The 26,073-nt window shown below is 40.9% G+C and overlaps 1 protein-coding gene across 4 annotated transcripts in view; it reads right to left on the bottom strand.

Moving 5' to 3' along the window:
- The window catches only part of OTUD7A (OTU deubiquitinase 7A), a 101,951-nt gene that overhangs the window by 22,855 nt on the left and 53,023 nt on the right, over positions 1-26,073 (bottom strand). For all 4 annotated transcript variants that reach the window (XM_063413080.1, XM_063413079.1, XM_063413083.1 and 1 more), the window contains exons 5-10: positions 25,281-25,413; positions 19,485-19,642; positions 18,230-18,381; positions 7,954-8,136; positions 5,916-6,134; positions 67-168 (exon numbers count right to left, since the gene is read on the bottom strand). In XM_063413080.1, the coding sequence (XP_063269150.1) occupies positions 67-168; positions 5,916-6,134; positions 7,954-8,136; positions 18,230-18,314 (589 nt within the window). In that variant the 5' untranslated portion in view covers positions 18,315-18,381; positions 19,485-19,642; positions 25,281-25,413. The remainder of the gene's footprint in view (positions 1-66; positions 169-5,915; positions 6,135-7,953; positions 8,137-18,229; positions 18,382-19,484; positions 19,643-25,280; positions 25,414-26,073) is intronic.

Below are 26,073 nucleotides of genomic sequence, written 5' to 3'. Positions count from 1 at the left end.
TTTGGCTGGGCTAGAGCAGAGCAGCGAATGCTGTGGCAGCAGGTTCCTGCCCGGACTGTCCCTTACCTAGAGAGGCAGCGTGCAGGAGGCAGTTCCCATCCCCGGTGGTCGCCAGGGGCAGCAGGCGCTTGCAGCTCGTGCACACCGTGGACCACCAGTTGAGGCGTCCTGGAAAGGAAAGAGCTGTCAGAGGGGAGAGGAACCGGGACAGGAGCAGTGCTCTGTGCAGGCAAACACACAGCAGCAGGGCTGTTATAAACATAGATGGTTAATTCATGTTCTTATGATAAATTAGAAATTTATGAAGTTGTACAAAGTGATATCAGGTAGAGGTTTATGTTTTAAAGAGACTTTGCAGCAGACAGCGAAACTGAGAGCCCGGAGACCGCTGACACCTCCATTCATAAGAGAATAAAGGGATTCATAACCGAGACCGCTGACACCTCCATTCATAAGAGAACAAAGGGATTTTCCGGGAAAGCCCCGCAGCTGCCCAAGCACCAGGGAGGGACCCCGGAGATAATCTGGCACCAGCAACTCACACCTTGGGTGCCACCTTCACAGACCATCAAGCCACATCATCCATATCTCGACCACTCATCAACTATAAGGACCTATTGAAATTGGACATTAACATTTGAACTAAGAAAAGAACTCATTTCTGCTTGGTTGGGGAGCCTCCCGAATTTGTATAGTTAGTGGGGAAACAATGGTGAATCTGGGGAAATATTGCCACGGGCTAAATAAAGTGTATAAAACCCAAGCCCCAAACAGGGCGAATTTGTGAACCATTGGGGGAGATAGCTGCTGCCAGGCCCTGTATCTCACGGTTCACCCTTGACATTTCCCGGGAAAACTCTGTCAAGTTTCTCCGCTGTTGGTGGGTTATCGAAATTCTGTAATTTGATTTGTTATTAATAAACCAAATTATTATTTAAAATTGGAATATCTGATTGGCATTTATAACAAGGGGTAACCATGAACAGCCTCTGTGGCAAACAAGCTTAAATGTAATGGCAGAAGTCACAACTGAAAAGGTTAGAAATGAGGCAGAGAAACTATCTTCTACACAGATCTAGAAAAGAAAAGAACACCTTCAATTAATTTGCATCTTCCAGTCCCATATGCTGCATCCAGGGATGGATTTCCAAGGAGTTTATTGCCTTAATACTATTATGAGCCTTGCTGTCAGCTCCTAAACATAATCGACACTGGTCTCCCACACACGCATGACAGATTATATTAAGGTAGTAAAGGAATTTTTCTTATGTCAAAAGACAAAAGTAATATGTATGTGGTAATCAAGATGTGTTACTATAAAGGTAGGTTTAAGTAAATTATTTCAATCAGATGGATTGTTTCAACAGCTGATTCTCCTCTCATTTCCTATAGTGTAAATCATTATTAGATCTACTAAAACCAACAGCTAGACTATCAGAGAATTAAAATGACACCAAAGCATAGCCCGAGGCGTTGTATAGAATGTGGCCTTTCTCTTTTGGGAATACTTAGAGAATCACTTATTCATCACTGCTATGTGAAGCATGTTTCACAGATTATAAAGCAGAGATGGGTTCTGGAAAAGCCTGGCAAAAGGACAGATATTCGATGAAGAAACAAGTCATGAAGACTATCAGTGCCCAAGCCCACACTAAAAGTGGGTAATTCCTGGCACACAGGTTGCCATGTGGTAGCAAACAAAGTGCTCAGTCCTGGTTAAAAGGTCATGTGAGCACCTCTAATACAAAGAAGGCAAATGGGGGTAATTGTGTAACATCTCTGGGGATGAGGAAAGGCAGATGATTAACAGGGATGAGTAGAGCTGGTACATTTCCCAAGAGCTGGCAGGTCTGTGGGTAATGCACAAGTGAATAATTGAATGAATAATGCAACAGGCAGATTTTTTCTCCCCTGATTTTTTGACTGGGAAGCTGTGAGGAAGCAGCATCTATATATTGGTACAGGCAGTCTTGCACTTAAGGTTAAACCCCAAAACAGAAGGAAGTTCAGACTAATAAATGTCTCTATTAATAAGTTTTCATTACAACATTAGATTGACATTTATTTGTAACTACAGGTAATACACATTAGGGGGAAAATAGTGTAGCAATACTTATTATGTACCCCAGTTATTTGTTCTGGGTACTTGGAACTACAGAATTTAATTGCAATTAGTCAGAATGGGTTAAGAGTACCACAGTGCAAAGATACATGGCAGATCAATAAGCACATCTGATAATCCTCAAATGATTTTAGCAGCTGGTTTGTAAATGTACAAAGGCTTATTGAGTTCTAAATTAAATATGGAATAAAGAAACTTAATTTAAAGCACTATTAGACAGCCTTCGGAAATGACAAGATCATTTTTAGAAACTCCTGCATCTGTGAAATAACAACTTGCCACCTGTTTTTAGCAGAATGTTTTGGTGGAATCATGTTCAGCAATAAGTTACACCAAGGTGCTGTGTAAAGCACAGTTAGAAGACCTAAAATCAGACAGACCTTAGGGAGAACGAAAGGAAAGAATGAGTGGCATTGCTTTGCAGATTAACTAACATCTATTGGTAAGAAATGCCAAAGTCTGGTGTTTATGAATCTTTTGAGTAACAGGAGGTTTCTATAAAAGGGATCTTCCATCAAGTGCATTCCACAAAAAGCGTTTGGGGGCTTGGTTAACATCACAAAGCTTATGGCTGACTGAAAAAATAGCAGATATGAGTTTATTATTGGATTATAACAAAAAAGTGGTGCATTTTCTTTTTTCAAATCTAGTAGTCATAGTGAGTCCCTTTAGAGAAAAAACAGGAAAATGGAGCATAAATGAAAAGTAAGATCAAACATTTCAACCATTTTGGTGGATTGGTTTGGGGGGACATGAAGCCCAGGCTTCACAGCACATTACTGCTTACTTTGGCTGTAGCTGTATAAAATGCTTCTTAGAAAACACAAACACGAGCCAGAAAGAAAAGTGTAGGAAAACAGTTCTTGCTCTTTCATACAGTATACTTGTACTATTTGTATTGAATTATATTTCAGCTCTGCAATAGAATTGGGGCTTCTTTCGGTTAAAAACACTGAACTGTTTTTTAAAACACAGTGCTTCGGTACAGAAGTTTCCATTATATCTCTCTTTGTGTCAACCCATGCATTAACAGCAAACAGGGGAGCATGTGTCTATAATGAAAATCAACATGCTGCAGCAAAATATTTAGAATTATAAAACTGCTTTCACACAGACTTCATTAAATATTATCAGTACCTTGAGCCATCCTCTGTGGAAGAACCTCAGCAATTCCTGCCAGAGCTCCCAGAGCTCTGCCCATTACTCACAAGCTGACCTAATGCCAATTCTGGCAATAATCAACAGTTGAGTTTATAAGATGGACAAAACCTCAAAATGTTTTTTATGAATGTGATGCATTCTATCCCTTCAGAGGAATATTTGGAAAGCAATCATATTAAGGAGTAAATAATACACTGCAGCAGTGGGGAGTAAATAAATCACACTGCCTTTCTCTGGGCCTTTTATTTATCACCTCACATAGCACTTTGCAGTAAATTGGGAATTTTCTTCTGAGTTTCTGTACAGATAGGATGTAACCAGGACATGCTGTCACATATAGATGTCAAGGTAGCAACAGTTTAAGCATGTAAAACAAGAACATAAAAACCTTACAGGCTTTTACAGACACCCAGCTCATATGGCCATTTCAGAACCCACGTGTGACCTGTTAGTGGCAATTCTGCTTTCCAGTCCAGGCTTTGGCAGTAGTAAGTTGTTAGTTTGTAGCAAATTTCCTCCTCCTTTTGCCTAATCAGTCTCTTTTCCATTTCTATTCTCTTGAAACTCATGGCATTATATCCAAGCACACTCCCCTCTTCCTTTAACAACATCCCCAACCTTAGCTACACAAAAGCTACATCCTTCATGGGATTTGGTTGGAAATAGATTTTAGGCTCTTTGCAGGGAATGCACCTCACCTTTTAGTTTTTCTTTATGTCATTGACCAAACCATAGTCAAACTTGGTAGTCTAATGCTCATAGTCAAACAAATGTCTAATACTCTGTGGCTTTCCTATTAACCCAGTCTCTTAATTTTGTACAACAAACAAAATAAATAAAATAGGCAGGAAACTGAATATCTTTACATCTAAAACCCTGACAAAAGATTTTTTTCTATGAAGCCTTACATGATTTTCTTAAGCAAACTGTTTGATCTGCTTAACTTATTTGAAATACAGAAGTGTTTCCCAGGAAGTTCCAGGTAATTTGAATTAAATGCTCACAAAGTAAACTAAGCCTGTGTAGGTTACAAGGAAACCTGTGGTGAAAACCCTGAGTATTTCAAATGGTAAAATCCTCTCCTTTCCAGGATGCAAGAGGCTCTGGGGAGGAAGGCACTTTTCCAGTGTGTGTCAAGTTACTGCCCTAATTAATGTGCAAAAAGAATAAATGATTTATTGTAATTTTCAGAGAGATTTGAGAGTGGAATGCTAAGAGGCAACAAATTCAGTGGTTTCTGCAGCCATTTCAAGTTCAAAGCCAGCCAGCTCTGTATGGATTAGAGCATGTCAGCTCTAAATTCACATATTCTCTGACTTTAAGGTCAGAAAGCCTCTGCTCATACTAAAGGTTGTAATTGCATTGAAGCAGGTAGGTCAAAAGTGGTACTGTACCAAGGCATCTTCTGATACCCAATGGAATCAGAGGGAGAATGCTGCCAGAGGGAGAATGATCCTAATTTCCCCCTGTCCTCCTTGGGTTAGCTAGTTCTTAGAGAAACTGGACATATTTTCTTGATAGGTGACTTGCAGTTTTCATGCTTCATAGATGCCTGGCAGCATTTCTACCTTATTGCATGCTGCTATTTCTCAAACTAAAAGGGCTTTCTGAACACTGCTTGGGGTTCTTCTGGTTGTTTGTAGGTTTTGTTTCTTTTTCCTTAAGTATGTACTGTTTGGGGCTACTCTCTAATTATCTATTATTGTCTGGCTTTTCAATTACCAAAGCCAAAAAAGAGAACATGACAACCCCTCATAAGTACTCAGTGGGACACCAGATTAGCAGAGCTCCTGCCCCAAACCGGAGCTGCACTTTATCAGTTTGGGCTCATGCAGGGCACCAGGGCTGGAGAATGAATCTCAGATCAATCCAGAGTGTCACACAAGCCAGTGGAGAAATCCACACACACAAAAAAGCAACTATCTATTCCATATCCCAAAAGCAGCCATGAAATCTGATTTTGCAATTCTTTTATATCACCAGGGTTGGGCATTTCACTATACAGATGTGTTCATTTCATGGTTCATTAGCTCTCCTGCTGTTTCATAAGGCACCAATACTAATTTTAAATAGATTTATCCATATCCTTCAAAATTAGCTTAAACCTTTAAACTACTAATAGATGTAAATTAACATCAATTTTAAATATTTACACTTTTTTTCCCCATGGCAATACTGAAGTATTACTTTAAAATTATGTAGTTTCTTATTTTAAAAAATAATAAATACATAAAATACATATCTAAAAACTATTTTCTCAAGCTGCAACAGAACTTGAAGATGTTTCCTTTCATAGTCACTGCAATGTAATTTCCTCATGAGAGCTGGAAGTACCAACCCCCTGTGACCATCCAGACTCGTGTCCTTGTCTATTGCATGACTTCCCCATCAGCCCTTTCCTTCCTTTCCCAATTTCTTTGTTTTATTAAGTAAATTGGACCACTTTTTCTATAATGTTTTAAAAGAAACAGAGGATTTGGGATATATATTTGGCAAAGGACACGGAGGTTGCTTTTACTCTCTGGCTTTTATTTCCCAGGCAGGATGCACAATCTCTGGAGGTGAAGCAGGATTAGAAATGCCAGCCCCAATGCTGGACAGGTCCCCTGTGACCCCCGGAGGTGCCACCCACCTGCCTGCTCCAGCGCCACCATGGTGGCCTGCTCGATGAGGTCGCGCTCGATGAAGCTGCGGAAGTCCTCGCTGTACACGCTCAGGTCTGGCAGCTGGAATGTGTAGATGGGCATCTCCAAAGGGAACTGCTCATTGCTGCAGTCGTTTGCTACATGGGAGCGAGCGAGGGACACGATGGCTGAGCTGGCATGGGAGATTCCTCTGGAAAGACGCTTTTCTGCAGAGAAACCAAGGAGAACTTAGAGCTGTACCACGCCATAAAAGGCAATGCCAAGGCTGCTGAATGCACATTTATTGCACTAGGAATTTATTCCACATCTGGTTTGCTACCTTTTTCAGGTTATTTCTCTACTGTAAAAGATTGCTTGTTCCTATTGCAGATCCCTTTGGCAAGCCAGAGGAACTTGACTCTCCTAGCAAAACAGACCAGCAGTAAAAGTAACAAAATATGAAAGACAAATATTCCCATAAATTTTTTTCTTGATGTATCTTAGGTTTTTAAAGATTCATTGAAAGAAAAATTTATTGACAGACAGATGACAATCACTTAATTAAAGCTTACTTTAACATAACTCAAGACATCTCAAACTGACTAGTGGTTATTTAAAATTCACTTTCTTACAATTTGTGAAATTTTTGTTTCTCTAATGGATCAAAGTCTTTGTAATTTTGAGAGTTAAATTGCACTCCGTAAATTATCCTAAATTGAGGGAGAGGGTAGGTTTGACTTGCATTTGTTTCTTCCTCCTGTACATCTCAGCTAAATGCCCTAAGCAGGGGCACTGACGTGCAGGGCAGCAGCTCCATGTGACCTCCCCTCCCAGCACAGCCCAGCCCTCCCCTGCCGGCTGCATCCTCCACTCCTCGGTGCAAACCAAGGTGCTCCTTTCCCTTCTCTGCTCCTCCCTGAACACCCCTAGCCCCCCCTGTCAGTCAGAGGTGGCTCCCTGAGCCGGAGATCCTCAGCTACACACTGAGTTGGCAGCCAAACTCCTGTCAGTGCAGGTGGTCAAAGCCACACTACCTACTGCACCCACTAAGCATCGGATGGACATTTTGGTGCAAACTGTATCCCAAAGAGGCTGAAGGGACATGGTTTTATCAACTGTGCTGCTCTTCCTCCCTTTACTTGTATTCAGTGCTTTAAGGAGTCCTAAGAAGCACCCCAGTTCCTTCTCTTCTGCTGAAAGTCAGCAATTTTAAAAAAGCTTTACTGAAACTCCTCAGTACTGATGCTATTTCCTGCTTAATAGGAGGGAAGAGGCAGCAGGAGAAGGGAAGCCCTTGTGTTCCTTTTAATGGCTGCACAGAAAGCCATCACCAGGCTACTGCTATTACCTGCCTACATGACAAGCTGTCAGACTTGCAGATTTATTTTGGTGCAAACTACAGCTGCTTGAGAAATTCGTAGAAAAAAATGCAAGCCAGAAGTTGGGAGAGAGAGAGATCTGAAATAAACCCCCTAAGAGGTCTGCAAACAAAAAGGCAAATTCTAATGCTTATCATCCTGTACTGGAAATTATCTGTTGGAGGTAGTTGACTAATTTTTCTTAAGGTTTCAATTTCTATTCAGTAGGGGATAGGAGACAGTTTCTGTGGAACCAGAAAAGAATGAAATTTTAAAGCTGAAAGTCATAGTCTTCATACACCCTATTCACACACTGTGATTAAGAATGCAAAGAGTGAAATACTGATTTTTAAACCTTTTTGTTTGTTTGTTTCAATAAGCATAGAAAACTACATACAAGAGTGACACCCTCTAATTAACTCCTTTCATGAGTACCACAGGACTGCTTGGGGACAACATATTTAACTTCAATCACACATTAAAAAAAACATCTTGCAGAACTGAGGCAGAGCTCACAACCACCAAAACATGAAAAATAGGGTCTAACAGCAGCTCTGAGCACTGTGACAATGGCACAGCTCACAGGCTGCTGGCACAGGGCCTCCCACTCTCTGCAGCCAAGCACAGCTCCCAAGCAGACAGGTTAGAGACCCAGCCATCCCTCAGAACCCCGCAGAGGAGCTCTTACCTTGGGCAATGTCATCCTGCCTTTGCAGGCAGGGCCTCTCAGCCTTGGTCACCTGGGGAGGCTGCTCTGGCTCCTGCTGCTTGTAAAACCTGCCCTCGTTGAACACCTGGGGCAGGTTGGCCGTGTGCACCTGCCGCAGCTGCTCATAGTCGTTCAAAGCTGCTGTCAGGTCCCAGTTCTTGCCTGCAAAACAGCAAAGGAACCCTCTGCTCACCTCTGTCTGCAGAGCAGCCACCCCCACCACCCTCCTGGAGCCCACCCAGCAGCCTGTGGCATCCCAACACAGCTGCACTGCGGGAAGAAGTGCCAAAGCAACTACCACTGAGTGAAAGCCATCATCTGCTCTCCTCTCATCCACAAGCCCAAAATCTATCACATTGTATCACAGGAGCAAGGACAGAACTTGCCTTGCTCAGGGTTCCAATGAAATGGCTCCAGAAATCAGCAATTTTGGTGTTGTATTAATAATAAATAATAATTAGGAGCAATGGTGGAAAGACAAGACTGATAGTGTCATAGCACAAAAGAGTGAGAAACTCTCCTATCTTTAATTTGCAGAACAGCTAGAATGCAAACACAAAATACTTTAGGTCCCTCGATCTCATACAAGAGAGAGAATTTGCTCTCTCAGAGATTTTAAGCGCCTTTTAGAAAGCAGGTAATATCAGACAGTGTTCTGTAACAAAACCTGCAGTGAGAGACTCAGCCAGTGTGGGTCCATGCCTGTGGGAGCTGCTGTGGAACCTGTCAGCACAGAATCCTCAAAAGGATTTGCTTCCACCTTCCACTTGAGCATATTGCTCTGACCAGCAACCACAGAATGCAGCCAGTATCCAGAGATGCACAGGTTGTTTTAGTACAGGTGGTGAAACAAGATTTGTCATTCTCAAAACCCACAAAAAACATGTTGAGATGTCTGCCTGCTATTTTCAAAACAACCCTGCTAAGTTAAGATACAGAGATGTCTGCTACTCTCCAAGTACCTGTTTCTAATTGGAACATTAAAAATACTTAATAACAAGAAAGAGAGACACTACAAGTTAAATGTGACTTTCAGAGCATTCCACAAGCCCTTTTCCTGGCAATTCAAAAGTAAAGTGATTCTGACTAATACATGATTTATTACACCATAGAAGGTTCTCATTTTATGTACTCTGAGAAGCTGCATTACCTGAGTGGCAGTTAAAGATAACTTACTTGCTTACACCAAGAGATAAGCTAAATATAGTACAAAGCATTTTTAAACAGAAGAAAAAGAAAGCCTTTTACTGTTACAGTCATCTGTGAAGAACAAAAACCTAACTGAAGAAGGAAAAAATAGCACAAACAGCTGGTACCTACAGGGTTGAGCTAAACTACCTCAGGTTTTGAAGTACTAATAAAATTCTGAAAGGAGAATTGGTATCATTGAGCAAGAATGTTATCTAGCTCCTGAGCAGACTATAATATAAACCACCATGTGGGCCACACAGAATTGTTCTGTAATGCTGTAATTACCTATTACAAAGTCTGTAGGACAAAATGTAAATTCAGTGAAAATTGTCAGAGATACTGGACTAAGAACTTCCGTTACTGCCAGCATTTGTTCACTAAAAATCCCATGCAGGATGAATGGCTGTAATCCAGTCAGGGCTCTGCTCTAACTTTACACACATCCCAACCACGTAACACAACCCAAGCAGGCAGAGCCATGGGTGTGTTCCCAAAACCAGTGTTTGGAGTAAGAACTGCTTTTCTTTGGTTCTAGTCTTAAAACGCACTTTAAACACATTTTTAAATTCTTCTTCTCAACCATAGAAACAATAAAGTAAATTAAATTTTTGAAAAAAGAAGAAGGTGACAGTAAGTATAACTCTAGGAAATGTAGCTTTAAACAAAAGATTATTATTCTAGTATTGGCAATGCTACAAACCCAGGGCTATGTGACCCCCAGGAACAACCTGGATTCATTGAGTACAGAACCCTGAGTACCAGACCTGTAGCAGTGGAACACAGGATTTCTCAGGGCATTCCCTGCAGTTCCCCTGCTCAAGGTTTTTTCATGTTTAATTCTGAAGCTAACAAAAATCCCAGTGCATGTGCAGTAAGTGGCTGCTGTGTGACAGGGCTTTGATGTATGTAAGAGCAAAGCAGAAAATCAGCAGACTCACAGAAATCCCGCTGGCCTCAGTTTTAAGCCAAATGCAATCATCTTATATAAAAGTTCTGTCAAAAAAATTACATTGAGCCTTCAGAAAGCAGGCTCACAGTGTGTTGCATTTCAAACTGGATTGCACTTGAGTTACGCTCCACGATACATTGTAGCAACTGAACTTCTAATATAGACTTTAAACCTTACAAAAATTAAAATTTCTTTACCTAATGCAGAAATATTTTATTTTCAAATCTCTCCATATCCCTGGAGTTGTCCCCATCTGAACAGAAGCACCAATTCAGCACCAAAGCCATAAACGTCAGAGAACCAACACAGGAAATTATGATTGGACTCACTTTCCCTAAATTTGCTGGAGCCTCCAAGCATTGAAATGCAAGAAAAACATTCAATCAAATTAAAGAACATATTCAGCACCTTTCCATCTCCATGAAATAGTGTTTTTGGAAATTAGCCACCCTCACTGACCAGCATGAGCTACCCTCTCCATTGCAAAGAAGGAAGGTTTCCCCCTTCGCCCCTCTCCATTTGGTTTACACTTCCACAAGCAAATACAAATGACAAATCTTTTTTTTCTCCATTGCCCATAAAAAAGAGGTGAATTCATCAGTTTGGGAGAATTAGCGAAGAAAAATCCCAAGTGAAAGTAAAGGAAACTGGAGACAGCAAAGACAATTAGAGAAAAGAAAGAGAACAAGACTAAGAGTTTCACGAAAGACACTGAGAGAAGAAATACAAACAGGTACAAAAAATTTAATGCAGTGCAAAATAAATTTTAAAAATTTAACAAATCTAATAAAAAATATGATGTAATTTGGAACACAGGAACAGACTGCAGAAACAAGAGGCAAGCTGGGAATGAGCCAGGAAGATTATTAAATTCAGAAATGTCTAGAGCAGGTGATGTGAACAAGGATTTCTATCAGTGTGACAGGTAGGTGAGAAAGTTTCAGCTGCAAGTCTCTGAGGAAATTAGTGGGGCTTGTGGTTGCGGAGATGAACAGAACTAACTCTGCCTATCTCTCATCCTTTAAACTTTGCATACTAAAAGCTTTTTAATTTCTAAAACTGTATCTTATTCCATTACAAACCAGAGAGACAAAAATCTCTGAGTTATGCTGGGTTAGAAATAACAAAAATAAATTCATATAACATGGAAAACAAACACATCCTCCCACCCAAAGCCTACAGGGCAGGTCCCTCCTTGCAGTCTTGCCCCTTGTCCAACAAGTGGCACTGGCCCCTTGGTTTGGGGCAGGCTGCACAGAGCCCCTCTGGCCCCCAGAGAAGGGAAAGGGGAAGTCTTCTCCTAAGTTCTGTTTGTATCTGTCTGCCATGTTCTCCTCTGACATCTCCCAGACCCTGCTCCTCACACTCCCTTCTCTGTCACACCTCTCACTGTCTTTGCCATCTCCTGCACTGGCCCAAGAGAAAGGGCCAGTCCTTCCTACCCCCACAGAGGTTATGTCTGAAGGACAAGCAACAGGCAGTTACTTTATTCTGCATAATTTCATCAATTAAGTCAAGTAAAAGCTTTTTTTGCAATTTGACAGACAAAACCAACACAGGACTATTTTTTAGATTCTCTGCTATTTTCGTTTCACTGTTACTTATCTGATGCACCCCATTCACTGACTGCTTCTTTGTTTATATGACATATGATTGTATTTAAAAAGGCATTCCAGAGGCATAACAACGTTATTCCAGTGCACACAATCCCATCAGACGACAAGCCACTGGCAGCTCTGTATCAGGAACAATTTGCTCCCAACCAGCACCAACACAGTAGGTTTGCAGGAAACACTTCCAGTGTTTCAAAATGGCCAGAGAATATCAGTCAGCAAAAAAGCTGGAGCAGCACAAAGCTGGTTAGAAAACACAGGTAGAGGAATCATGATCAGGGTGCTGGAACCAAATCAACTCACTGACTGAACAGAAACAACACTCTTACTGAGCAACTGCTTCCTGAACTACATGTGCTTCGTGAGTCAGCAGGTGGGCAATTTAACAACACTCAAAGGTCTCTGCTTCAAAACCAGGTCCTTTCCCCCTTGTTTGGAGGAAAATCAACACATACAAAAAGAAAAAAAAAAAGTGCAGCTGAGTAAGAAATGGAAGATACACTGTGGCTGAAGGCTGGTCCTGATGTTTTAATGTCAGAGATAGCAGACGCCTACATAAAAGGGAAATTCAGAAATAAACACAGCTACACTGTGAAGCTTCTGCCCTAAATAATGGTTCCTTGAATAACAACAGGAGGCATCATGAGCCTGAAGGAAAAACAAAGATTTAAATAAAACAATATATGGTCTAAGAAACCACTTACCAATTTTTTGTCTTACCACCTCAAACTAGATTAGCAGAGGGTTAATAAACAAAGTGCTAAAGAACAGCACGACTAGGATTCACCTTAGAAGCATTGATAAAATTACAGACTCAAAGAGTGGTTTAGGTTGGAAGGAACCTCTAAGATCATTTCATGTCCATCCCCTTGCCAGGGGCAGGGACACCTTCCACAGGACCAGGCTGCTCCAAGCCACATCCAGCCTGGCCTTGGGCACTGCCAGGGATCCAGGGGCATCCACAGCTCATCTGGACAACCTGAGTCAGGGCCTCACCACCCTCACAGGGAAGAGTTTCTTCCCAATATTTAATCTAACCCTGCCGTCTTTCAGTTTGAAGCCATTCCCCCTTGTGTTATCACTCGTGCTCTTGTCCAGCTCTCTTGGAGCCCTTTTAGGAAGGTGCTCTAAGGTCTTCCCAGAGCCTTCTCTTCCCCAACAGCCCACAGGTGTCATAGCAAAGGTGCTCCAGCCCTCTGAGCATCTTGCTGGCCTCCTCTGGACACGCCCTGAGAGGTCCATTGGGGGAGCAATGCTGGATGCAGCCCTCCAGGTGGGGTGTACGAGGGCATTCTCCAGTGCTGTAACCCCAGAGCAATGTGATATTATTTAGTCTTTGGGATTTTGCTTTGTACTCTGTTTTGGCTAGAACATTATAGCTTAGTGGAGTCACAGTAGTTAATAAATCTGTTGTCTTTCACTTCTTAAATCAGGTATAATGAAAACCAAGAGGATTTTATCATTAATTAGTAGGAAAAGCAAACTTGTAACTATTACACAGTTCCCCCCGCCCCCCAAGCTTTCAAATATCCACCTACTCCAATATGTTAAAAAGAACATTTGAAAGGTCACCAGAAATTCCTGATTTAATGATAAATAAAATGCTGGAAAGGATGCAATTTGAGATGGGGAGCTAGGAAAGATCTAAATATTAAGAACCACAATGAAAGGCAACTTGAAGCAACATAGACAGGACTTCAGCAGAGGAAATGTTCAAAGGGACAGGAAACGTTTCCTGGAGTGGAACAGGACCAATGGACCCAGTGGGATACAGTCACTATGGGACAACATCAGCTGAGTGGGCAACAAGTTAACTTTCAGTTAGAGAAGAATAATCTGAGGAAGCACTGAGCATCAAGACAGTATCTATGAAATGCACCTGTAGATGCAACTGGAAGGCAACACAGAAACACCCCAGGCTAATGCAAAGAAGTCTGTCTTTACAAACCAACTGCTAATAAAGCAGTCCTCAAGTTCAGTTTAAATGCAGGCACTTCTTCCTGTTTGGCATGAAGTAGATTAACAAATATTTACAGGCAAAAGGTAAGAAGAACTTCAGACCAGCTTTTTTCCTTCTGAAAAACTAATACACAAAATTAGGATAAAATTAGACCATATGCTTTAAAACAAGATTTAATTTTGGTCCATGTTCTGAAAGGACAATAATAGAGCAAGGCCATTGTTAACACATGCCTCATTTTCTGCTAGAATGCAAAGTCACTCCAAACTGAACAGGCAGCTGGAAATGACAGTTTTGCTCTCTGTTTAATGAGACATTGGTAGCAGCTCAGCTTCCTCTTCCCATTGCCAAGCCTTCCACAAGAGAACTAAAAAAGGAACCATCTGAGGGAGAAGAGAATGAGAGACTATTTTTGGGGAGTTAGTTTTGTACACTCAATCACATGACATCACTGTAAATGTCTCTCTCCCTCTCTATAAATTACACGCTTTTCTTTGAATTCTGCTTGTATACATTGTTCTTTGAGGAGATGTCTCTGTACTGCAGTTCTGTCTTGTTCCATGGGGTCAGTCACCTTTCCTGCTCACATTTCATGGCTGGAAAGCCAATCTCCCAGTTCCTGAGTTCATGGTCAGCTATGTATCCCTCAATTAAGTGCTGTTTGAAGCTGGAAATAGACAGCAGTTATTTTTATAGAATGGTGAAATACCACATCATTTATATAAATAAATTAAATAATTTATACAAGTCGAAGGACAACTTTTCAGTTAAATATATTCTTTTAATTCTATATAAATATATTCTTTTGGATGAGCTTGTATTTATTATTATTATTATTTCACAAATTCTCTAGTACCTGATGATTGCCTACACTGTTGGAATTTTAAAGTATTTCATCCTATGCCTTCCCCCTCTATTCCAGGGGTCCCTGCCAGCACACCTGCTGCTCCCTAAAAACTGAGCTGCTTTCTCCTGATCTATCAGTGATCTCTGAGTTCATCCACACCTACAGCCCTGACACTGTGAACCACATACAGTACAACCTGTTTTACAGATTAAACTATTTTCTTTAATGGTTTTTCTGCCTTAGGGCACATTTCAAGTAGATTATACATAAACACACCAGTATTACATTCTGTGTGGGGGAGAATCGACGTGCCAGCTCAGACCATCCAGGAGGGAAAGGGATGTGCCCTCCTCATTCCTAGATGTTGGGGAAGTTGGAGCTCACACAGCTGAAGAGAAATCAATTCTCCACCATGCAGAGCTCTCAGTTGATGCTTAGGAACGTTCCCAAAGCTGAGTGAGCCAAAGGAGTCTCCCCAGGGACTAGAAGGTGCCTTGAACACAGAGGTGACATCTGGAGAGTCTTGCAGCTGATTTCCCATTTCCCTGTGACTCCAGGCTGATCCGTTTCTGAATTCACTCCTGCCCAAGGCAGTGATACACGTCTGCCAGCACAGGCTTCTCAAACTGTTTTGCTAAGGGTGTTATTTCTGTCACCTGGGTCACATTTATTGTCAAATTGCTCTGTCAGTATTAACCACACAAGTGAAGGCTTTTGTCAGGCTGTTTGTATAAAAATCTGCAAAGGCTGAGAATGAACGGCTGAAAAGGCAGACCCAGTGAAGGTTCACAAAATGTAATTTCTACTCTCCACCACCTCACATACACAAGAATGCTTTCAGTTCTTGAGAGCACATAAACAAGGTAAAAACCTCAGGAAGTGGCAAACATCTCCGAGATAGGAAATGGAACATGAAAGAATTGGTAAGTAATCATCTAAAAATGAAAGTACAGATGGAAAATAACATTTCTAAGGAACAAATGGTTTAGCATGTGTGTATAATCCACTAACACACAATAGGTACAGCTAATGATATGTAATTGAAATTAATGAATATTAATTTATAATTAATTTGAAATAGCCATATAAATAATAAATATGGAAATGCAATATTAGACTTTTATACCAGATACTAGCCATGAAAATGTTATATAGCGATTATTTTTTAAATCTCTTTGCCTCTTCATTTCAAAAGCAGGATGGACACTTTCTGAAAGAGAAACATGTCAAGCACAACCAGCAGAATGTTTTCAGAGCTAGAGAGACAAGCTGCTGCACTCAATAAAAAGCTCAGCAGAAGAAAACTGCAGGGATTTTACCAGCAGGATAGGCACAGTATAGAAACATCGAGTGAGCCAACATTTAGGGTAGCTTCTGGCAATGTAGAAAATCTATATGTAATGTATAGATTTTTTAGCTATTTGCACAACAGTCAGTGTGTGTTTAACTCACTCGCTGCTGGGACAAACAACCCATACTGTGCACAACTGTGCTGTGGATATAGCAGGATATAATCAAAGCAAAACAATTAATATGTTAAGATAATTGGATAAGGAAGCAGAGATTGGTATCCTTGCTTATCTACAGGAGAGTGAAATTGAAGAAACTTCCCCCAAGGATGAACAAGAGAAAGAGCATTGGCTCTGAAGAGGAGGTGTTACTCTATAGGAGCACACTGTGAAAATTCAGCCTGAGCAAGCTACAAAAACAGAATTTTTAAGGGGGTCAGAAAGAGCAAAGGATCATAGAAGATCTGACCAAAACTTGTAATTACATGGAAATGAGGGTCTACACAAGTCTTTTTTGGCTCCAAGGGCTACTAATAATCAAACCTTGAAAATTCTGGGACATATTTGTTTCAAAGTTTTCGAAATCTGTTTCAAATGCCTGTTTTTGAAGTTTGATTGTAACTATGGACATCATCATTCCAAGGCTGGGTACAAGGCATTGGCACCATGGAGGGGGGGTTGCTCTTCTCAATATTGTTTATATTATTGTTAAGAAACTACTCCTTGGGTTTCAGTGCTGCTCACAGAGAACTGACACACTGGGATAGTCAAAAGGCTGTGAGGGTGGCAATCCCTGTTGTGTCTCTTTTAAACAAATGAGAAACCACTCCATCAATGACTGTCTCCCAGCACAAGATATGAGCAGTGTTAGAAGCTGTTACACAAATGTAGCTACAGCCACAAGTGCTGAAATTGTTGTCTGAGCACATCTTGTTCAGAACTAGGAACAATCCCTTTTACTTTGAGAAATTCCTGTGTAGGAGGAAATGATTTGGGGCAGAGGCATATGTCTATTAGCCTGTCAGAATAATTAGATTGTTTACTGCTTATTTCTTTGTTAGAATGTTCGATGTGAATCTATTCATCTACAGAAATGAGAAGTACAACACAGAGAAACTCTATTCGATATTTATTTGAAAGCATTGCTCTTTATAGAAAGGAAATCAAGGTAAGTGACTCTTCTGAAGGACCTGTGATATGTAGGAACCCTTTGAAATTTTGGCAGTGCTCTATCAGCACGATAGCTGACAATCTGTCCTGATATAGCTGAGGAAAATCTCATGTTCTTTTTTCTAAAAGACCATCAGACTAAGACAGGCTCTAGGCAAGAATGACAGGTTGATCAAATCAGTCAGACAAAACAGAGGGCTCTTAAATATAGCAAGCCTATGCTAATATTCTTTGCTAGGCAAAGAATTTTATTTCATGTATCTGATGACCTGGGAAATGCTGCTGAATTGTGTGCATCTCTATGTAAATAATCTATCATGCCTTATTACTGAAAAGTCCAGAGTAAAGGCAGAACTTACCACAAAATGAAAAGCTTTCAGTATACATAAAGTGAAACAGCTCTTGCAAAAAGGAGATACATAACATGAGGGATACTTTCATGTCTGTTGTAGCTGTGCAGTAGTTACTTTGATTTAACACAATTTCTTAGAGCATATTAAGATAAAAAAGAAAGAAAGCAACCCCCAAACTTCTCAGGCAGCAAGTCCAGTATGGGAGTCTCATGCCCACAGACCCAACTTGCAATTTACAGATATCATCTACTGTTTTCCAACCTCCCATCTTCACAATTTTTGTTAGCCCACATGAGAAGAAATGCACAAACCCAACTATTATGAAATACTCTCAAATATCAATGGTGTCTTTCCACTTTTAAGCCTATGAACCTGAAACAACTAGAACAAAATGAATAAATACAGTTATTTTTCTCATACAGCTTGTTTTTCAATCTAGCCACTTGGCTCCCATGCTGTGAAGTTCAGGTATGCATATTAACCCCTGGGACCTGAGAATACCTCTGGTGTCTCTATCACTGTACAGTAAATCCTTTTCAGACTACACTTCAGTCTAAACACAGTGATCTGAGAAACTTTAACAATTACTTCCAGGCAGCTGAATGTAAAAATTCAGCTGAAGTCTCCTCCCTTCTCTCACTGGCACATAAATATTTAGGGCTTGACTCTCAGTAACTTAACACAGCGATCTAGAACTAAGGAGTTTTAAAGTTTTTGTTAAAAACACCTGCCTTAGTATAATCTATGGTCAGCTTATTACAAGTTGACTTGGTAAAAATACTAAGAAATAGCTGTTTCCATAGCCCAGAGCTCTCTTGTTATGACTGGTTCTTGGTTTGAGCAAGCAGTGAACACAGGAAATGGTTGTGTCCCAACAGTTTACCTTCCAGTAAGTCTCTTGCCAGACCCGGTTCTGCCCCTGTGGACCGAACAAAGTCTGACAGGACTGCATCCATATCAAGAGTCATGTGATCATTCAGAGGTGCTGCCAGACATGCAGCAGCAGGATTCACTGGCTGGCTAAAAGGTCTCCATCTGCCAAGCAGAAAAAGAAACAGGGTTTAGAATATACTCCCAGGTGATGGAAGCAACATTTTTCCTCTATTTCCTAAACAAGACTATGAAAAAAGCTAAAACATACAAATTGCAGCATATTAAAATAAACAGCATTTGTCATCCATCTCTGCCTTAGCCTAGAGCTGTTGATCACTCAGACTGGAAGGTTTTCTCTGTCTTAGTATTTCATATTTTTATTGATTTTTCTTATGTGCAGCTCATAAACAGCTTTGCAACTTGACTCCAATTCAGCTAAACACAAGATCGGTTTATTAAAAGCACAATCACCAGATCATTGTCACTGCTCATAACCTGAGGTTTAGCAAGGATTTAAATGTCTTGAGCTCTTTTGCCTTATTAATGCTAACACACACACACATCAGGGCTTAGGATTTGTTTTTATTTGCCTTGCCAATACATCTTCTGTAATTTTCAGATTCTCTGTTGTGCTGGATCTGGCTGGGATGGAGTTAGTTTTCTTCTTTCCTTTTCTAGACCTGTGGCTAAACCAGTGTTCATAATAGCTAATATTGCAGTAATTTATGAGGTTTATTTGGTTTTTTTCCCTTTATTGGTGACCAATGCTGTAGCTGCTGAACAATTTTCCTGTGTTTATGAGCAGTCTGTGGGGGATAATCTTACCAGCGTGCTCTCCTAGGGGCACAGTCGCCCAGGGACCTGTTAGGAAGCAGATCATGTTTTGCCCAAGTGAAATGTGACAATGTCTGGCATGGGAATTTTTCTTGCCAAATCACGGCCAACAAAAATATGCCTGCTCTACTGCATTTTGCATCTTCTTTTAATTCCTGAAAATAGGAATCTCCTCCTTCTAGGCAATGCTCTTTACAAACACAAAATAGAAATTAAAGCAGGCACCACAAGAGGAGTTCATGCTAGGCAAGCTATTAAAACAGCTGGAATTTAAAACACAGTCATCTTAAGCATATTTCCATACTTCAACCCTGCCTGCACTGCTGCTGGAATAGTTCAAAGTAAAGAAAACAGGATGAAATTAAACAATACACAAGGTAAGGAAAAGTATGTTTTACTTTCATGCTTGTTATTCACTGGTCAAAGTTTACCTTTGAGCATTTAATTGGATTTTTCCTGTTGATTCCTCCTCACAGGCTTGGTGGCGACTTTACCTCATGCCAAGGGTAAGGACTGGCATCGAGATTTTCTATTGGCAGCAGATGATGTTGGTTGGCTCTTGCTTGCACCACAGCTACAGGGAAATAAACTGTGAAAGAAATTGGAATCCAATTAATTTCACTGTCCCCCAAATGAAGCAGTCCTTTCCTACTTCATGTGTAGCTACCTGGTTATACTTAGTCTGAAAAATGGAATGCCTTTGCTTTCTCAGACATGAGCTTTTTCTGCAAGTCCATATCCCAGCTACAATGCAAACATCATTTACCTTCTGTCTCAGGAGGGTGGGGTCCTTCTCAGCCTCACCCTTGGGGACTGGCCACTAAACCCAACTTAGTCCAACAAACTAAAATTTGTGGGATATAAAATCACAGAATCATTGAATTGTTACAGTTGGAAGATGCTTTTATGATCACGGAATCCATGAGACTGGAAAAGTCCTCTGAGATGATTAAATCCAACCCATGACCTGACAGCACCTTATCAACTAGACCATGGCAGTGAGTGCCATGTCCAGTCTTTCCTTAAACATCTGCAGGGACAGTGACTCCACCACCTCCCTCAGCAGCCCATTCCCATTTTCATCAAGAAACTCCTCCTGATGTCCAACCAGAACCTCCTCTGGAGTGTCCTAAAGCCACGTGCTCTTATCCTGTCACTGTCACCTGGGAGAAGAGAGTGACACCCGTCTCACCACACCCTTCTTTCAGGGCAGAGCAGTAAGGTGACCCCAGCCCCCTTTTCTCCAGGCTAGACAACTCAAGCTCCCTCACAGCTCCTGTGCTCTGTGGATACCAATTCCATGTTTTTCAGGACAAAGGTAGATTACACTGTGGATAATTCCACCCACTTCATGCTCTTATGGCCTCTACCCCGTACCATCGCCCTTTTCACATCTTTTATACCATTTCTACAAATGCATCATTATGTTTAGGCCACATGAGGACAGCAGGGGAGGTGATCTTTTCCCCTCTACTCAGTCCTGGCAAGACTTGTCTGGAACATTATGTCCATTTCTGGATCCACAACACAAGAATGACATGGACATGTTGGAGCGAGTCCAGGGAAGGACCACAAAGAGCAGTGGATCACCTCTGTGCAAGGGAAACACTTCTAAAAGGTAATCCTAATGAAGATGCAGTAACAGAAGGAGAGCTGGAAATACTGAGGAGACTAGTTAAAAAGGAATGCAGATTTTTTGGAAAGAGAACTACCTTAATGGATTAGGGCCAAATTTGACATCTAAGATCTGTCTCAACTGAATCTGTTCCAATGCAAACGCAGGACAAAACCGCTACTTTTATTTTTAACAAACACCCATACATAGATACAGTGTACTCAACAGCAGCAATCTGTACAAAAAGATCACCAGAAACTGAACACAACTAATTTCCTTGGTGACTACAAGAAAGAACAAAATTAATCTTAGGCAGCAGGACGGAAACATATGGATCAAACTAAAGGAACCTGCCAGAGATGATACAAAGCATTGGTGCATTTCAGAGCACCACCAGAAGTGACTCAGTAGTATAATGAGTGTTAATTTAAAATGCACCAGCTGGGCACTCAAGTACAGTCACTGTGTGGGGGCTGAGAGTGCTCAGAAGTTTGGGGAGCTGAAGAGTGTATCAGCTTGGAGAAGCCAATTCATCATTGCCTCAGAATCAGCATTACTTCAGTATTTTCAACAGCAAAAAAAGACATCCTTCTCAGAGCAAAAGACAAGCACACTCTCTGCATTTATGATGTCACCATCACCTCAGAATTACCACATAGAATCTATACTCTGGAAGCAAAGAGCAGAGCTGGCAGGACCCTCTCTGCATACATTTGAACTAACACTGCTTTTTTTCCCCATGGAAGTTGTTTGCTCATTCCTCTAGAATTTAGATTAAAAAACCAAACGAAACGTGAATAAAACCCAACAGAAAAAGTCTTAAAATATTATCTTTGGCAGAAAACTACTATCAGCTGTGAAATACTGAGATGGAAGTGTAGAAAGTAAGCAAGAAAGAAAATAAATGATAAATTCTAAAGGAGGCAGTGACTCAGAAGCCTCTCAGACCACTTCTCCCCAGACGGACGTGGTCTCTCCTCACCTAAGGAACCATCAGCACCACCTTTGCTCTCGATGGCTTCTCAGAGCACTAACACAACTCCCACTTTAAATACACACACCCAGCAGAGCTAACACAACCATTCACTCACACCACCTGTCCATGAGCACCCTCCTCCCATGGTAACACTACACACCTGCAGCTTTCATTTCAAATGAAATGAAACCTCACACAAACCTCACTTTGAACTGAATGGAAATTGAAACATCTTGGCCACCAACACACAGAAACACCTTGGTTTTCACTCACTTTCTGGCCAAACTTCTTCCCTAAAAAATTTCTTATTTATATAGTGCAAACACAAGAGGCAGTGGAATTGGACAATTTCTTGTATATTATAAGAAAAAGCATTTTTAATGTATTTAAAGAGGAGATACTGATTACTTTGAAATGTTAAGATGGGCTAATAGGACTTGAAATCAATTTAGTATAATCTCAGTTACATTTGATCTTTTCTTCTCCTTTAAGTACCTCTCTCTCAAAGCTGAGCCATACTTGGAAGTAAACAGTCCTCACCTGAATCTAAATTTAGCTTCTTCAAAATCAAATCGCTTCACCAGTTAAATGATATGAATTTTTTTTTTCTAAAGAACTTAAAGAGATGTACAGGGCTAACTAATGAAGCAAAAGCAACCATGTTAAAACAAATCCCATCCCATGCATTCAGAACAGACACAGCTGACAAAACCCAAGTGAGGAACAGACAGAAAACAGCAGCCACTGGATGAATCCTCAGGAAGACAGAATGACTAAGCTGCAACTAAGATCTTTCACTTTCCTAATTTTCAAATTTTCAAAGGAAGGATGAAATGAGCAGCAGCAATAAGATGCAGAGCCTTGGTGCTCTGGGAAACCAGTGGGGAGACACCCAGTGCTTGCATTAAGGCAGCTCCCCGGGCTGTTTGTGTGTCCCTGCAGGGTGACAGGGGCTGCTGGAGCCCTGCTGGCTCTGGCAGTGCACAGAGGGACACTCAGCTCCTGGCTGCCCGGGGAGGCACAAAGACCCTCTTGGTGCACAGCTTGACACCTTGAAAGTAATTCTTTCTGACAGGCCACAGCTGATGGGAAATGCCATACCTCTACAATATTGACAATACTAGGAAATTAAATCACTCTTCATTAGTTTAAACTATTAAGGAAAAAATCTATAATTAAACAATCACGTTCAGTAGAGAAGATTTGTTTAGGAGAACAGCAGCTTTAAGGGAAGTGGTAGTTAATGCAGGCCACTTAAGAAAGTGGAGATGGTATTTTTTTTTCTGCTAACTGGATTAAAAGGCATTAGTTGAAGAAGCCAAATCGATGGTAATTACCTAAACAAAAGGTTACTGTGAACTAGACCTGATGGCAAAGTGGGGCATTTATATGTTAAGATGTGGACTCTCAAAACACAGTAAAAATACAGGACAGCATTTGGTAAGGGTCATCTACCTTGTCAAGTCTCAAATATCAGAGTTTTGGAACAAAAGGAGAACAAAAATGACAAAAAGTAAAAGCTCAAATCAGATATTATTAGTAAGGTTTTAGCTACACAATGGAACTCAGGAAAACTAACCCAACTAATTTAACTGGCTTTGTCTATATCCAATAAATTCCTTTAGAAAGACTTTCATCTGTGAATAAATTACTGGCCTTAATTTGGTTTGGCTCATCTTGCCTTCCAAGTGAGTTAAACTGAATTCACTGGAGGCCACTTTAATTATAAATGGGATAGTGCACACAGGGACTTGGTGGGATTTAAGCTGCCCTCTTCAAATTCCTACATTTAGTTGATTTGCATTAATTTTCCCTGGTATCTTGCACAGACAAGTCCTGAACAGGTACATTAGACACAGAAATGAAAAAAAACCCACAGAAAGAAAGAAGCTGTGCTGAAGAATCCTCAGCTCTGTGGGAACTGTCAAAGTAGGGCTGTCCAAGAGAACTGTTCAAGTACTTCAGGTCTAGTTCTAGGATAAATACATCAAGAAATGCTATTTGAAGTGTCTACTATTTGTTTACATATTTGAATTATTTCAAGCCAGAACTATAATGAAGGACACAGCTAAATTATCTTTAGATGAGATTTTTACAACAGTATTTTCATGGAGCTTCAGAGGGTTTTCATAACACCATTTTTCTTACTTAAGAGTGGTTACATTCTCAGAAGGAAAAAATGTCACAGATAAACAAGAAGTCCATAGAAACAGGGGTCCTGAACTGGAATAAACCAAGCAAGAGACATAGCCTTTTCAGGTAAGGATCTTCTACATCCCTGCATGTATTTTTTCAGGATAAAACACCCCCATTGCTATAACATTGTTTTTACAAACAAGAAAACATGATATAGATAACAAGATAAAACATTTTATGGAGAATGAATGTAAGTCAATTACAATGTTTCCCTTATTTTATTCACAAGGGCCCTCATCGAGTGTTGTTTTCTAACAGAAAGTAGCTGTGCAAAGGATAAATGTAATGACACTGATAAAGTCAGAATTTCTCTGAAACAATTACCTTAATTTAAAAACTAATTCAAGTATTAATTATTCTTTTATCTGTGAGAGTGATATAGAAGTAGGCAGTATTATATTGCACTGAAAAATGACAACTAGGCTTTCAGATGTTAATCTGAGACTTCTTATTAAATGCAGTTTCACTAAGTAACATGCATCTCCTTTACTAGAATATATCTTCAGAGAAGCAACATGAACAAACTAGAATTCTTCCTCATTTGGATTTTTTCCCTATTTTTTCCTCTCATTTTCCTCATTTATGATTTTGTCCCAATAGAGCAAGATCTTATACTGAAATATTGAATATATTTCTCCAAATGCCATCCTTCTTTCTAATACAGACAGTATGACGGCCAAAACTCTAATCTTAACACAGCATTCTCTCCCAAAACATCTATCATGTAACCGGCCTGCATAAAATTAACTTCGGTGCATGAAAAGCATGCATTCTGAGCAGTCATTTTTGGCTATCTAAAACGTGGAATTTCATTACTTTTTTCAAGTCGGCCTTGCATGAGGAGTGACCCACTTGGGCCTGTGGGCACCACGAGAATCCTTCAGCTCCACTTGGGCCTGTGGGCACCACGAGAATCCTTCAGCTCCACTTGGGCCTGTGGGCACCACGAGAATCCTTCAGCTCCACAGCCAACCCCACCAGCTGCACCCCCACATTTGGAGCTCTTTACCCCCTGTTTCTCCACTGCGACGTCTGAAATCAATTGTCATAGCAATTGAGCTCTGAGTCAGGAGGCTGAGCCTTCCTTTGCACTGCGGATCAGCCGCTCTCACCGGGGCCTGTCCCCCGCGCACAGCGCAGAGCCCGCGCTCCTGAGGGGACACCCGGGGGACACCCGGGGGACAGCGGGACCGCGGGCCCGGCCCGAGCCCTGCCCCGCTCCTGAGGGGACACCCGGGGGACACCGGGCCCAGCCCGAGCCCTGCCCCGCTCCTGAGGGGACACCCGGGGGACACCGGGCTCCGCCCGAGCCCTGCAGCCTCTCCCGCCTCAAGAAGCGGCTGCAGCAAAGCCGCCCTGCTCAGATCAGCGGGGCTGCAGCTGTAAATAGACACACGGCTCATTAAAGTTACCTTTAAGCAAGCGGTTAATTTGACTTACAATAGACTTTAAATGAGAGTTCCTTGAGGCAGGTGTTGGATGGGTGTTATGCTGCTGGTTTTTGGTGAGGAAAAGAATCCATTTTTGCCACAGTAGAAGGTATGAATAAGCAACATTTTGTCCCCTGAGAAATCTGGAAGAAAAAAGAAAAGTAGTTTATTAATCCTTATACTTCTGCTATTTGAATAAAAATAACTGCCAAAATAGACTTTACCTTTGACCTTAGAAACCTAACAGATCCTACTCTTAATACAGATAAATTACCACATACAGTAATTTGCATTAAGAATATTACTTGGGCACAACCCAGACAATTAATAAAAAAAGAATTATGAATGCATAAAAATATCCCCATGGCTCTCCTACATGAAAATGGCAACTTGCACTTGGAATTTCTTTTAACAGTTCTTTGACCTAAGATTCATCAAATTTAGTTTTGAAAGTTTGCTTCTCATGAACTTTCAAAATCTGAAGCAATGAATTAATGAAGAGATATCCAGGAGAAGACTCAATCAGGATAGCCACACTATTTGATGAAAATAGATGAGCACATGAAGAAAGGAGGAACGCCATTTCATGGGGTTTATTTATTTTTAAAAGATAGAGCAGTTCCCTTTCCATATAATCTACTCCTATCTCCTAAGAATAAATCCTGTTGCTTGCAAAGACATAATCCAATTACTATAAGCTTCACCTCATTATTCTAAAAGGCACTTACAATCAGTTTTACTGTTTCTGGTTTTTTAATCCATTCACACAACTCATACAGTTGTAACTGGGCCCAACCCCACCA

This window comes from Prinia subflava, chromosome 15 (assembly GCF_021018805.1).
Source record: "Prinia subflava isolate CZ2003 ecotype Zambia chromosome 15, Cam_Psub_1.2, whole genome shotgun sequence".
Lineage (NCBI taxonomy): Eukaryota > Metazoa > Chordata > Aves > Passeriformes > Cisticolidae > Prinia > Prinia subflava.
Note: the sequence above shows the minus strand (reverse complement) of the source record. Positions and strands in the feature narration are given on the sequence as shown.